Here is a 14,046-nt window from a genome sequence, read left to right as displayed (position 1 = left end):
TTGAGGAATGATTCTACTCCAAGTCCCCTGGAAGCAAGATCTGCTTGGTTGCTCAAAGTGCTCACATATCTCCACTGAGTGGCATCAGATGTTAAGGATTTCTGTGACCCTATTAGCCACGAATGCTCGAAATCTGGAGGTTTCATTCCTAATATACTTCAGCACAGAGGTGCTATCAGTCCAGAAAACAGAATTGAGAAGTGGCATCTGCAATTCTTTCCTCAACAATCTGTCCATGCGTGCTGCTACCACTGCTGCTGTTAGCCCCAGTCTAGGGATGGTAACCAGCTTTAAGGGAGCCACCCTGGCCTTTCCCATCACAAAGGTGCTGCACAGTTCTGCCTTGGCGTTTCGCAACAGCAAGTAGGTGACTGTCCCGTACCCGACCTCGCTTGCATCAGAAAAATGGTGCAACTGAGCAGAGGTCACAGTTCCAAAATCCACTGGCTTGAAACATCTTTTGACTTCAAAATCCTCCAGTAGGTGGAGCTCCTTCATCCATTTTTTTCCATTCCATAGCCACAGGTTCAGGTATCCTGTCGTCCCACCCAAGACCTGCTCTGCACAACTCCTGCAAAACTAGCTTGGCTTTCAACACCACCGGTACCAGCACTCCAAGCGGGTCATAGATTGAACTGACCATGGACAGGATTCCTCTGCGTGTCAAGGTTGATCTTGAAGTGCTATTCTGAACTTGAATACATCAGATTGAACACACCATTGTACGCCCAATGCTCTCTCCACAGGGAGCGTGTCATAGTCAAGATCCAACTCTTTCACTTCCTTAGCTCTTTCCTCTTCAGGTATTGCAGCCAGCACATTTCGACTGTTGCTTACCCATTTCTTTAGCTGAAAACCCCCTCTGGCACAAATGGCTCGAAGATCATGATAGAGAGAGATGGCCTGAGACTCTGATGCCACTGAAGCAAGACAGTCATCCACATAAAAGCTATTCATAACGAAGTCCACTGCTTGCTGACTGAATGAGTCTCTGTTGTCCTCCGCACACTTTCTTAGGGCAAAGTTCACGCAGCTCGGAGATGAAGTTGCTCCAAAAAGATGTACAAGCATCCTATACTCCTCAGTGTTTTGAGCAAAGTCCCCATCAGGCCACCAGAGAAACCTTAGCAGGTTAGCATCCTCAGCTGGCACACGCACCTGATGAAACATGGCTTCGATGTCTGCCATCAAAACAACAGGCTCTTTCCTGAACCTGGCTATGACTCCAACAAGAGAGCTGGTGAAGTCAGGTCCTTGCAGCAGTTGGGAATTCAGTGATGTACCTTAAAATGACGCAGCACAGTAAAACACAACCCTGATCATCTTCTTCTTCGGATGATAAACACCGTGCTGTGGAATATACCATACGTTGCCAGAGTAACACGTCAGATCCTTTGTAGGCACCTTCTCAGCATAACCGCAGGAAACGATATCACGCATGAAGGCTGCATAATCTGCATGAAACAAGTCGTCTCTCTGGAACCTCCTTTTCAGACTGAGGGCACGTTGTTCTACAAGCTTGCGGTTATCAGGCATGCTGACCTCCCTTTTCTTTAGAGGTAAGGAAATGCTATAATGACCACCCACCAGCTTGATGCTGTTCTCGACCATTTCCACGAACTGATGATCTTCCCTGGACTGACACAGCTGTTCCTCTTGACTGCACTCTGGAAAATCCATTTGAAATTGCCATTTCCACAACTGGTCCAATCTCACAACTGAAACAAGATTTACAGTGAGTTGTGGTTGTTCACAGTCAAGTCCGCCATAACAAAGTGGTCCGTTCACAGTCCATCCCAGCATTGTTTGAATAGCATATGGTCCTCCGTCTTGACTTGGAATTAGTTTCATCGGTTCCAGGGCCTTAGGCACATTCAAGCCAATCAGAAGGTCCACATCAGAGTCAATCTCAGGTAAGCGCACCTCTTCCAAGTAAGACCATCTGTATAAATTAGAGCCCGACCGATATATTGGCCGGCCGATATTAGGCATTTTCCAAACTATCGGTATCAGCATTTATAATGGCAAATAAATGAATATTTAAAAAATAAAATAAAAATGGATGGCGTTGCATAGTTTGTCCACCAGAGGACACTCTACAACGTCCCTGTTGGCAACACTCGTGTTTAGAACGCCACAAACCGTACAACCAGCTGATCCAGCCAGAGTTGGACAGAACTAACCAGTTATCCACGACTGAGATTATCGGTGAAGTGTGTTCATGGTAAGTTGGCATCTGTCACGAGGAATACATTGCTTGAATAACAATTAAAAGAACATCCCCATCAGTTCTCTTAACTATGACAAAATTTGTGACTGCCATGTCCAGTTTTGCTGCTGTTACGTGTAAGCCGAGCGAGCGAGCGAGCGAGAGCGAGAGAGAGATAGAGAGATAGAGAGATAGATAGGATTTTTAACGGATTTACTTGTATCGGTATCGGCCTTAAAAATCCTTTATCGGTCGGGCTCTAGTATAAATCCTGCTGCAGTGGGATGTTACACCTGCCCACAGGCATTTTCTTTTGGACAAAAACATCTGGCAACTCACAGTAGAGGTCACCATCCAGGCCGGCTACTTGCAAATCTGATACAATGCTACTGCTCACAACCTTTTCTTGGCTCATAGTACGCAGCAAAATCCTAGTTCCTCTTCCTAAAATGTCCAGCTTTTTCATCAGACTTGTACAGAATGATGCTGAACTGCCATTGTCTAAAAAGGCATAAGTCTCCACAATTTTCTGCCCCTTTTTAGACTTGACCTTGACTGGAACGATGGATAGCTTGCAATCCTGCCCACCGGCCCCAGTAAGACCACTGCTTTGAACCGTCACCGCAGCGCTACTATCGACTGTGTCAGTAGCTGTATGACTCTTCTCTGTGGCTTTGTCCTTTGAGTAGATATGAAGCATGCTTGGATGCCTGGATCCACATACCCTACATGACAGTCTCCTCCTGCAGTCTTTACTCATGTGCCCTATGCACAAACAACCAAGCAGACTCCATGTTCTTTCAGGAAGGCAATCTTATCGTCATGTGCTCTCTTTTCCAATAGAGGGCACAATTCCAATATGTCCACCTTTACAATACAGACACATCCTCTTGTCCTTTGAGTCTGTGGGCCTTCTCATCCAGAGGTGCAGCTCTAGTTGCGAAACTACTTCCTCTATTTCGTACACGATAGCGCTCCTTACTTTCACCTCTGTTTTGAGCTGGATTAGAGGCATCGTCCATGGCATTGCAGCATCCTCTTAAAAAGAAAGCATATGCATGAAGCACCTTGACGTCCTCTGATTTAATAACTGGCCACAAGAGGGCTTTGTCCAAATAAGCTGAAGCAATCCTTTGCTCGTTTCCAAAATGCTCTTCCAACAAAGCTTTTGCCTTATCATAGCCTCCGTTTGCAGCCATTTGTTGACAGTTTCTCACCAGCTCTCTTGATTGACCCCTGGTGTACAGTTCCAAGAAATGCAGGCGATCTATCTCATCACCAGTCTTGTCCTCAATATTGCGCTCAAAGGCTCTCATAAAGGCATCATATAACAGAGGGTCTCCATCAAATACTTGCATCTCTCTGTTGGGCAAGGATGAGAGGTTCTGTTGATGTACCAGCATAGCAGTTATTTCATTTTGTCTTGCCATTATAGATACAATATTGTTGTTGTCTCCAGTGACAGATGCGGGAACATGTGTACCTCCAAACTGAGATGTTATTGCAACAGGTTGTGTATGTTGAGCCATATCAAGCTATATTGGTCTTTGACATGTTTGTGTAACATTTTTTCTTTCCTTTGGCCTAGCACCTGCCAAGTGGGACTCAGGAACACCTATGGCTGGAATTTGATTCTCAAATCGTCCTTGGGCGCGAGGCAAAAATGAATCAGCATCAACATTCAGAGCGGCGTGGGTCAGTCTCTCCTTTGCATTAAAATAAGATTCCATACCATTGGATTTATTGGATATGCTACTTCGCACGTCACTTCTTGAGGCTCTCAGGACATTCACCTTAGCCGCTGATGCTGCCATCTCCACTTCAAGCTCGAATTGTTCTTTTTTCTTATTTCCTCCTCCTGCTGCTCCAGATCATGTATGCCTTTGAGTAATCTTTGTCGAGCAACAAGAGCAGCCATATCAGCTTCTGCTTTAACACGAGTAGAAGTAGTAGAGGTGCTTGAAATCCTAGATTTTGAACCGAGCCTTCTGCTGCTAATATTTGAGATGCTATCATCAGGCTTAATTTCATCATCATTTGCTGTTCCAGGTAAAACATCCTGCTCCTGCTGTGAGGAAATGTGAGCGAGATGTGGTTCATTGTCGAAATCTGTGTTGTTAGGCTGTTCCTCCTCGATCTGCTTTCTTGAGTGTTTGTTTATTGACACCAGCCTGTCATTTTCAGAGAGCCATTTCTTTACATCCTCAATAAACCCTTGATTGTATTTATTGATGCTTGTGAACCATGAGTTTTGTTTCTGTTGCTCCTCTTTGGTTATTAAGGACATCAGTGACCCATGCAGGGTAATTGCATCCTCCACCATTTGCATCAAAATGTCCAACTGAGCTTGCACCTGTGTAACATTATCATCATTTTTCATGAAGTCTTTCAGAGCAAGAATGACACCTTTTATTTTGTTCACTCTAGATTGGCGATTTTTCTGAAGCGTCTCAATTTTACATGCCAGTCCTTTTTCCGTGAGTGAGACTGTCCTTCTGACGATTTCAGTTTCAACTCCATCTCCCGTCAATCCAGCCTTTGATCTGCTCATATTGATAAACAGCGATGCGCACACAACGCAACTTCAAAGAGCATTTGCCACAATCCACATCAATGTCAATCATCCGCACATCCGACTTTGTCAATTTGCATCACAATACAAGCGGTACTTCCGGTATGGGCAGCGCCATGTGAAGACGTAGTTTTGCTGGGCTCCTCACGGGACTACCAAGTTCATATTATTTCTCTTTTTAAACCACTCTCTACGACCCTACGCGTGTCTATAAACGAGTTAGATCAACAAGTTTCTCAATTTTGGAGAGGAAAATGCCAAAAAATCGCCAAGGAAATAAGTCAGAGTCGGAGGCTAACGCTAATGCTAATGCTAGCGCAGCAGATGATGCAAATGACGATAACCAACAGGCAGTTCTGCTGGCCATCCAGTCTTTAAAACAGGATTTGATGGCGAAAATAGAAGAAAAGGCAACAGCCCAGTCAGCGGAACTCCGGAGCCAGATTGGCCGGATTGACAGACCGAACTACGATGTGCGGTGGAACAAGTGAATAAACAAATGGAGGCGGCCGAGAGCCGAGTGTCTGAGCTGGAGGCTGAGGTTAGCGGTCGCTCGGACTCGTTTGCCGCTATGAAAACGGATGTCAGCCTTGTGAAAAAAGAACTGGCCACGCTGAGAGACCGCTGCGAGGATTGGGAGTGAAGGAAGGCCGTGAACATGGGCAACATCCGTCTCAGTTTGTGGCTAACCTGCTCAAAGAAGCACTGAATCTCGAGAAGCCTCCGACCATAGACCGGGTGCACCGCACCCTCCGCAGTAAGCCGACACAGGACAGCCCCCCACCTCGGGCGTTTGTGGTGAAGTGCCATTATTTCTCCGAAAAAGAGTCGCTTCTGAAGAAAGCCATGGAGATGAAGTCAGTGACTACCGCAGACGGCGACCATATCCGAATCCTGCCAGATTTCACCCAGGCTGTGAGTAAACAGCGGACAATCTTCACTGAGGTGAGAGGGCTGCTTCGGGGCTTTGAGGGAGTCTGCTACGGCCTGAGATACCCTGCGATATTAAGAATAACCACAGCGGATGGACAAGAGGCAAGTTGCAAGGATCCGAAGTTAGCTAAGGAGATCGTTTTAAAGAAGGTGTTGCACATGGCTTCATAATGTCCGTGTTTCGGTGAGTGACCACTGACTAAAGTACCAGTTTTATTAAGCTGAGAGATGAAGGCGAGACACATCAAGGACAGTTTTCTTTTCTTTTGAAAAATTCAGGAGTGTTTTTTCCCGCTCAAGCGGCCTTGCTGTCCCTGCGGTCATCATTTGGATACGGACAGACTAGTGGAGGACAGCAGAGGCTTCTATTTTGTTACATTGTTCCACGTTCAGGACTGTTTAATTCCACTACTGGAAAGACTCTGATTTCCTTGTAAGCTACTCACGCTCAAGATGAGTGAAAGTGTGGAGGCAAGTTTGAATCTCTTATTATGGGGATCCAATTTTTTAATTCATGGTACTTTGTGTTTAGGACTGTTTAATTCCCATTTGGAATATTTTTATATTCTTGTCGATGAGTGGAAAAAGAACCACCTCGTGCTACACTAAGGACAATATATATATGATTGAATGGGTCGACTTTTGTTTTGTTTTGTTAACACACTACATTATCAGCATATTTAGCTTGTATAGATACATTGTAAGAGATAGGACATTTTTTTAGTTCTGCATTTGTTCCTGTGGAGAGCCCACATGGTAAGCAGTTTAGGAGAGGAGGTTGACTGGAAGAGCAGACAGTCTCCATGCGAGAGACAAGCGATGCTGTGTTCATGTTTGGGTTTTTGTTTGTAATGTTTAAGATTGTTAGAGTTACAAGTTGAATATAACTATCTGTTCACCGCGCTAGAGAGGTTTGGCTTTGGTCCTACTTTCTGTTCATGGATTAAAATTCTTTATACGGCGCCTCAAGCCTCAGTAAGAACGAACAAGATAATATCAGACTATTTCCCTCTCTCCCGGGGGACAAGACAAGGGTGTCCCCTGAGCCCCCAGTTATTTGATATTGCCATCGAACCCTTGGCGATAATGTTAAGACAGACCACTGATCTGGTAGGAGTGCCAGATCCATGAGATTCTCTCAGATCCATGTACTACTATACCAACTGCTCTTGAGCTCATCACCAAGTTCGGGCAAATTTCAGGTTATAAGTTAAACTTAACTAAAAGCGTTTTATTCCCCATAAATGACAAAGCACGCCAGATGTCATTCCAGGACTTTCCTTTCGCTGTTAGTAAGGATAGCTTTACTTACTTGGGTGTCTGTGTCGCTTACAAGTACAGGGATCTGTTTGACAGCAATTTCAAAACGGTGCTTTCCGGAAGGATCAACTCGGTAAAAATGACTATCATGCCCAGATTTTTATTTCTGTTCCAAGCAATACCAGTCTTTATCCCTAAATCCTTTTTTAAGGACTTAAACAAGCTCACATCTTCTTTTATTTGGAATAAAAAAGTACCCGAATACGGAAAGAATATTTGGAAAGACAAAAAGGAGATGGTGGGCTGTCTCTACCCAATTTTCTGTATTATTACTGGGCGGCCAATATCCACAAACTTATGTTCTTGGGCTCTGATGTATCAGATGATGACTCGCCTGTCTGGTGCCGAATGGAAGAGTATTCGAGTAATCCTGTTTCGCTTCGCTCTTTAATTTGTTCCTCATTACCCCTAAGTAAACATTGTTGGACGAACAACCCAATAATTTCTGGCTGTCTGAAGATATGGTCGCAGTTTAGGATTCATTTCAAGCTTAAACAAGCTCTGGTCACGTCCCCAATTCTAGCGAACATCAATTTTACCCCATCTCTCACAGACCCATCTTTTCAATTGTGGCATAGGAGAGGGATTAAATGTGTGATGGACCTTTTTAAGGACGGGCACTTCATCTCTTTTGAGCAGCTAAAGAAAGACTTCAGTATCCCTCAGTCAGATTTCTTTAGATACCTGCAGGTGCAGAGTTATGTTAAAACACACTTCTCTTTAAAAACTCCTCAGAGTACATGGTTGGATGAATGTTTGAGCATGGACCCAGTTGACAGAGGTCTGGTGTCTGTGTTATATGATAATATTCAGAGGGTTGCCGTCATATCACTTAACCAATTAGCAAGGTTGTGGGAGGAAGAATTAAGAACCACCATATCAGATGTAAACTGGCAGGCAGCAGTTACATTGGTACACTCTTCGTCAATATGTATTCAACATGGGTTGCTGCAGTTTAAGGTTCTGCACAGGTTACATCTATCTGCAAGTAAGCTAGCCAAAATCTACCCGGGATTAGACCCGATTTGCATCAGATGCAAGCAGGAACCAGCTAGCCTCAGCCACACATTTTGGTTATGCCCGAAACTGACTCTATTTTGGACAGGTATATTTGGTACATTTTCATATATGTGTAATAAAGCTATCAGTCCTAACCCATTGACTGCACTATTTGGGGTTGTCCCTCAGGAGACACCAATAACAAGGCACCAGGCCAAGGCTATAGCATTCTCTACCCTACTGGCTCGACGTCTGATACTCCTTAGTTGGAAGAAGAAGGTCACGCCCGCGTCTCATAGGCGTTGGGTGGAGGAGGTGATGTCCCATCTCAAACTTGAACAACTTAAATACACTGCCCGGGGCACAACCCATAAATATCATGAAGTTTGGCAGCCGTTTCTGTCCTATTTTGAGGATGAACTCCCTAACCTTAATATAGTGTAGCCAAAGTTTTAACCCCCCCATTGTTTGCATCCACGAGTGAAAAACGAAGCATAAAAGTTTGTACCAGGACTTCGTGGTCAGATTTCTGTTGACAATATGGCAGCGGCCATCCAACGTAATGATTAGCCGCTGAGAGGCTGAGAAAGGGGGATCTGTCCGACACGCAATATCCAAAGAAGTACATCACTCCATAGCTGCTTGATGTTGCTTTATTCACACACGCATACAGGAGGTTAATTGACTTACTTCATGATGGTCTGAGATGAAAACTGGACTTGAATTGCGATCAACAGAAAATGACGCCACCCTACTCACCCCCTCTCTGCAAGCACACACTAACCACACGCAGGTGCAGGTGACATTAATTACCGTCACTTCGGCCCCCCCAGTGACGCACGCAGACACACCTCCATACAGACACACCTCCACCCAGACACACCTCCACATACATGCTCGCTCCCACAAGCAGTATTAAAAGTACAGTGGCACTCACCCCAATGAGGGAGTTCTTGGTGTTGCCGATGGTGGTGAGGGTGGTGAGGTTAAAGATGAGGGTGAATTGGGCCTTTTCCAAGGATAGAGTGAGGGAGGCAAAAGCAGGGTGCTGGATGCTGGGGCAGGGACCGCTGAGTGCTGGGGCCAGGGTTATCGTAAGGCTGGACAGGGCACATGCCATCTCACCCAGTACCATTTTATAAGCTGCCTCTAGGGTTGGAATATTTTTCAGGCTTAGCAGCGCCTGGTACACACCTTGAACAGCTGACATCACCTGTAGAGTAACACACACAGACACAGACACACACACACACACTTTGGTTTAGCAAATTGACAACATATTGTTTTATTTTCGTTTAATGTTACCTTATCTCAACAATAAACAATAACAGCTGATTACCCTGACCAAACCCTAGTTTAACAAAAAAATATGTAGAAATTCTGCATTAAAATGTCCAAAAACAACTAGGTCTTTGTTATGTATATTGTTGAGTTGTGTATAGACATTATCCCAAATGATTCCTACAATCTTCCAACCCAAAGTAACGGTGTATTTCATTAGATCGCCATCCCTGCTTCTGGGTTAGGGAAGTCAGCAGACTAGACACAACTTAAAGCAACATTATGTAACTTTTTTTAAACCTTTTTTAAAATAACAGCTTCAAAAAAATCACATCGATGGTACAGTGTCTTGTAACAGGGTGAATGGTGTCTCCCTTACAGCCACTCCGATTGTAACCTTGGTTACGAGTGTAGGCTCGAAGTGCCAAATCACACAAAATGCCATTTACTACGTATTGTTGCTTTAACGTGGAAAAAACTTCAAAACTACCTTTTGTACGAAAAGTTTGACTGTGTCACATCAGATAGATTTTCATCATTTTCATTTTCAGCAATGGTGGTTGTTAAATGGTGTACTAACCACCAGCAAAGTTTGACTGCAGGATCATTTGTTTGTATTCACCTTACTTATGCAGTGTTTATATGCCACATACAGCCAGACTACTTTACTAGCCGTGAGCTAACGTTAGCCAGCAACTGAACACGAGGAGACTGCATCTGTGTTTAAATGCAAGTAATCTCCCACTAAGGCTGGGCATTATGGCAAAAAACATAACAATTTTCCCCCCATATTGATCGATATTGATATTTATTATGATATATAATTTGATCATGCTGCCAATATCTACATTCGCCACCACTTACTGATTTTCAATTTTTGAGCTGCGCTTCCCATTCTCACTCTTTTTGGGACTCACAACCCCTGCATAATGACTTTTACTGTCAGAATTTGAGCCATTCGATCCAATAAAATTTGTAAAGTCTAGAAGAGCCACTCGATTAAATTATTTTTATTTCCATTCAAGTGAGCTGGGCGCTAAACCGGTAGTTAGCAGGCTCCATCCCTGGCTGCAGTTGCGTTCATTTTTGCCAAGTAATAGGCTGTAAGATCTATCCTTGGAGTAAAAATTTACGAGGCTTATCACCGAAATCGACATAAGTTTGATTGCGCGGTCGGTTCGAGATCATTTAATCACCCAGCCCTAACTCTCACTACTGACACTCACCAGAGACTGCAATTCTCTCTCTTCTTTTCCCCTCTCCTTTGTCACACTGTGTTCGTGAAGTAAAGTAAATTTTCCAGCAGGGTTTCCCGCAGCGCTTTCCTGTTAAGGCGGCTGCCTTAACAACAAAGGGCTGCCGCCTAACTAATTTTCTTCAAAAAAAAAAAAAAAAAGTCTAGTCTCCCTTCTCTGCAGAACGTATTAAAATAATAATAATAATAATTGAAACTGACTTAGCTAGTAATTTTGATGTTCCTCTGTTCTGTTGTGACAATAAAACAAACAAGTTTATTTTTAAACTGCATTATTATATTATTTCAGTAAGGACTTCAGTAATCACCAAATATTTGTATCGGTATCGGCCTTAAAAATCCTTTAACGGTCGGGCTCTATGGCATATGAACTTACTTGTCATCTTGTTATACTCACACATAAAGAAACACACACTGACGCACCTCTTTCTCTCGATGGAAGCGCAGCTTCAGCAGCTGGGAGTCAGGCGCCAACAATTTCTCAACAAAAGTCACAGGCAGCTTTGTGTTGATCTGGTCCACTATCTGAGAGCAAATGCAGAGTCAACAATTACTTTAAAAATTGTTCGAAAAATAAAAGTCTAACGGCGCAGTATAACTTGGGACATTTTTGGTCTTCTCAGACTGAAAGCCTTCTGTCAAGCATTCTGAGGAAGGGCAATCCAGCTCGACACTGATCCTTCTAAATAAAAATTACCAATTTACATTTACATCGACTTGTCTTCAGGTACAAATTAGGCCTCACTTCACATCCAACAAAACTGTGCAACAGTTTGGTAGAAGGAAGAATATTTATAAAAACCAAATCAAAACAGCCCCAGTACAAGCTTTTAGTTAAATAAAATTGGGGTCAACTACACTAGAAAATATAGTATATGGTCCCCTATACTTTGTACAGTACATCATGCTTAGAGTGAGTAACTGCAACCAGATTTGTTTGGGATGCTCCACTACCAGATGACAACACAGATGAACACTGTGGTTTAGATCAAAGTAAAAGAAATGCAGGTGTGAGCAAAGTGTGACGAAAAAGACGATACCAGAGTGAGAAGGCTGAGCACTGCCAGACTGTAGTCTGAGCCGCAGGCCCGGCAGCAGTCCAGCTGGTCCAGGCCATAGGCCAGGACAGCCTCCATCAGCTGACCACAGGGCTCCACACTGGCCAGCAACACGCCAACACACTCATTCCCTGCCGTGAGAACTGCCTCAGAGAACTGAACCTGCTTTGCCGTGGTCACACAGGCCAGAACCCGGTTCAGCACCTGAGGAAAACACAGAAAAGTGATTCTGGTACCATAAAAACTTGGGTATGACATTTAACAATAACCCATTGTGAAATACACAGATCAGTCACTACATTAAAACCACTGAGAGGTCAAGTGAATAACATTGCCACAATTTTCTGATGGGAAACCTTGGGTCTTTGGCATTCCTGTGGATATTCAAGGTTTTACCTGTCATTATACAAGTAAGGCATTACGAAATGAAAGTCACACTGCACAAACATACAACATATAAAGTATAGTTATTTATATACAAATATATAAACTTCTTTGAAATGTACCTTACACCTAGACACTGCTGCAGACCAAATATAACCCTCATGGCATTACTTGAAAGCAGTGGCCACCCAGCAGGACAATGTACCCTGTTACATCATATTGAGAACTGGAGAGTTTTGCGGCCAGGATGGCAGCTTGAGCTCTTTGTCACGTTGCTCGAGCAATAACTGAACAGTCGATTCACTCAGTACAATACAAATTGTATGGGATATCAGGCCTGACTGAAGACCTGTGGTGAAGTACAGTTGTGCTCATAAGTTGACATACCCTGGCAGAATTTGTGATTTTTCAGAGAATATGAATGATAATAAAAAAACTTTTCTTTCACTCATGGTTAGTGGTTGGGTGAAGACATTTATTATCAAACAATTGTTTGCTCTTTTTAAAATCATAATGAAAACAAACTACCCAAATGACCCTGATCAAAAGTTTACATACCCTAGTTCCTAATACCGTGTATGGCCCCCTTTAACATCAATGACCATTCTTCTTGGCAAAAAGCCTTCAGTTCCTGTAAATTCTTGGGCTAACTTGCACGAACTTCATGTTTGAGATCTCCCCAAAGTGGCTTAATGATATTGAGGTCAGGAGACTGAGATGGCCACTCCAGAACCTTCACTTTTTTCTGCTGTAGCCAATGACAGGTCGACTTGGCCTTGTGTTTTGGACCATTGTCATGTTGCATGCTGCATTCATCTTGCCATCAATTTTGACCAAGTTCCCTGTGCCTCTGTAGATCACACATCCCCAAAACATCAGCGATCCACCTCCGTGTTTCACAGTAGGAATGGTGTACTTTTCATCATAGGCCTTGTTGACTCCTCTCCAAATGTAGCGTTTATGGTTGTGGCCAGAAAGTTCAATTTTGGTCTCATCACTGCAAATAACTTTGTTCCAGAAGTTTTGAGGCTTGTCTCTGTGCCGTTTAGCGTATTGTAAGCGGGCTGCTTTGTTGCATTGGCGTAGTAATGGCTTTCTTCTGGCGACTCGACCATGCAGCCCATTTTTCTTCAGGTGCCTCCTTATTGTGCATCTTGAAACAGCCACACCACTTTTTTTCCAGAGAGTCCTGCATGTCAGCTGAAGTTATTTGTGGGTTTTTCTTTGCATCCCAAACAATTTTCCTGGCAGTTGTGGCTGAAATTTTAGTTGGTCTAGCTGACCGTGGCTTGGTTTCAACAGAATCCCTCATGTTTCACTTCTTAATTAGAGTTTGAACACTGCTGATTGGCATTCTCAATTCCTTGGATATCTTTTTATATCCTTTTCCTGTTTTATAAAGTTCAACTACCTTCTCCCGCAGATCCTTTGATAATTATTTTGCTTTCCGCATTGCTCGGAATCCAGCAACGTCAGTGCAGCACTGGATGAAACATGCAGGGGTCTGTCAGGAGCCCAGAAACTCACTTACTTTTCATACACAAACACTGATTACAAGCAAACAGGTGAGGATGGTTACCTTTAGTAGCCATTTTAACCTGTGCGTCAACTTATGTGTATGTTATCAGGCCAAAACCTCCAGGGTATGTAAACTTTTGATTGATTTAAAAAGAGCAAACACAATTGTTTGATAATAAATGGCTTCACTCAACCACTAACCATGAGTGCAAGAAAATGTTTTGGATTATCACTCATATTCTCTGAAAAATTGCCAAAAAAAATCACAAATTCTGCCAGAGTATGTAAACTGATGAGCACAACTGTATACGAGGCCCCACCTGCACATATAAATCCATGATCCATCATCATTCCTACATTCTTATGCACGTTCACCTCGGCGTGAATAAAGGTCTCATACAATATTTGTTGTACCAAGTGAACTGACTGAAAGGGAACTAAATGTTATGACTATAAGTTCTGTTCCTTTGAATAGAGGTGTCTTCAGTTAGGCTGCGCGAGGGTGGGATATCCAATA

The 14,046-nt window shown here is 43.4% G+C and overlaps 1 protein-coding gene across 1 annotated transcript in view; it reads right to left on the bottom strand.

The window, feature by feature from the left end:
• Positions 1-14,046, bottom strand: part of smg1 (SMG1 nonsense mediated mRNA decay associated PI3K related kinase) — a 145,442-nt gene that overhangs the window by 107,132 nt on the left and 24,264 nt on the right. The window contains exons 11-13 of the mRNA XM_084372430.1: positions 11,610-11,831; positions 10,993-11,094; positions 8,971-9,246 (exon numbers count right to left, since the gene is read on the bottom strand). Coding sequence (XP_084228556.1) covers positions 8,971-9,246; positions 10,993-11,094; positions 11,610-11,831 — 600 coding nt within the window. The remainder of the gene's footprint in view (positions 1-8,970; positions 9,247-10,992; positions 11,095-11,609; positions 11,832-14,046) is intronic.

The sequence above is a fragment of the Pagrus pagrus genome (genome assembly GCF_965226575.1).
Source record: "Pagrus pagrus genome assembly, chromosome: 13".
NCBI lineage: Eukaryota > Metazoa > Chordata > Actinopteri > Spariformes > Sparidae > Pagrus > Pagrus pagrus.
This window is presented reverse-complemented; position numbering and strand designations above follow the sequence as displayed.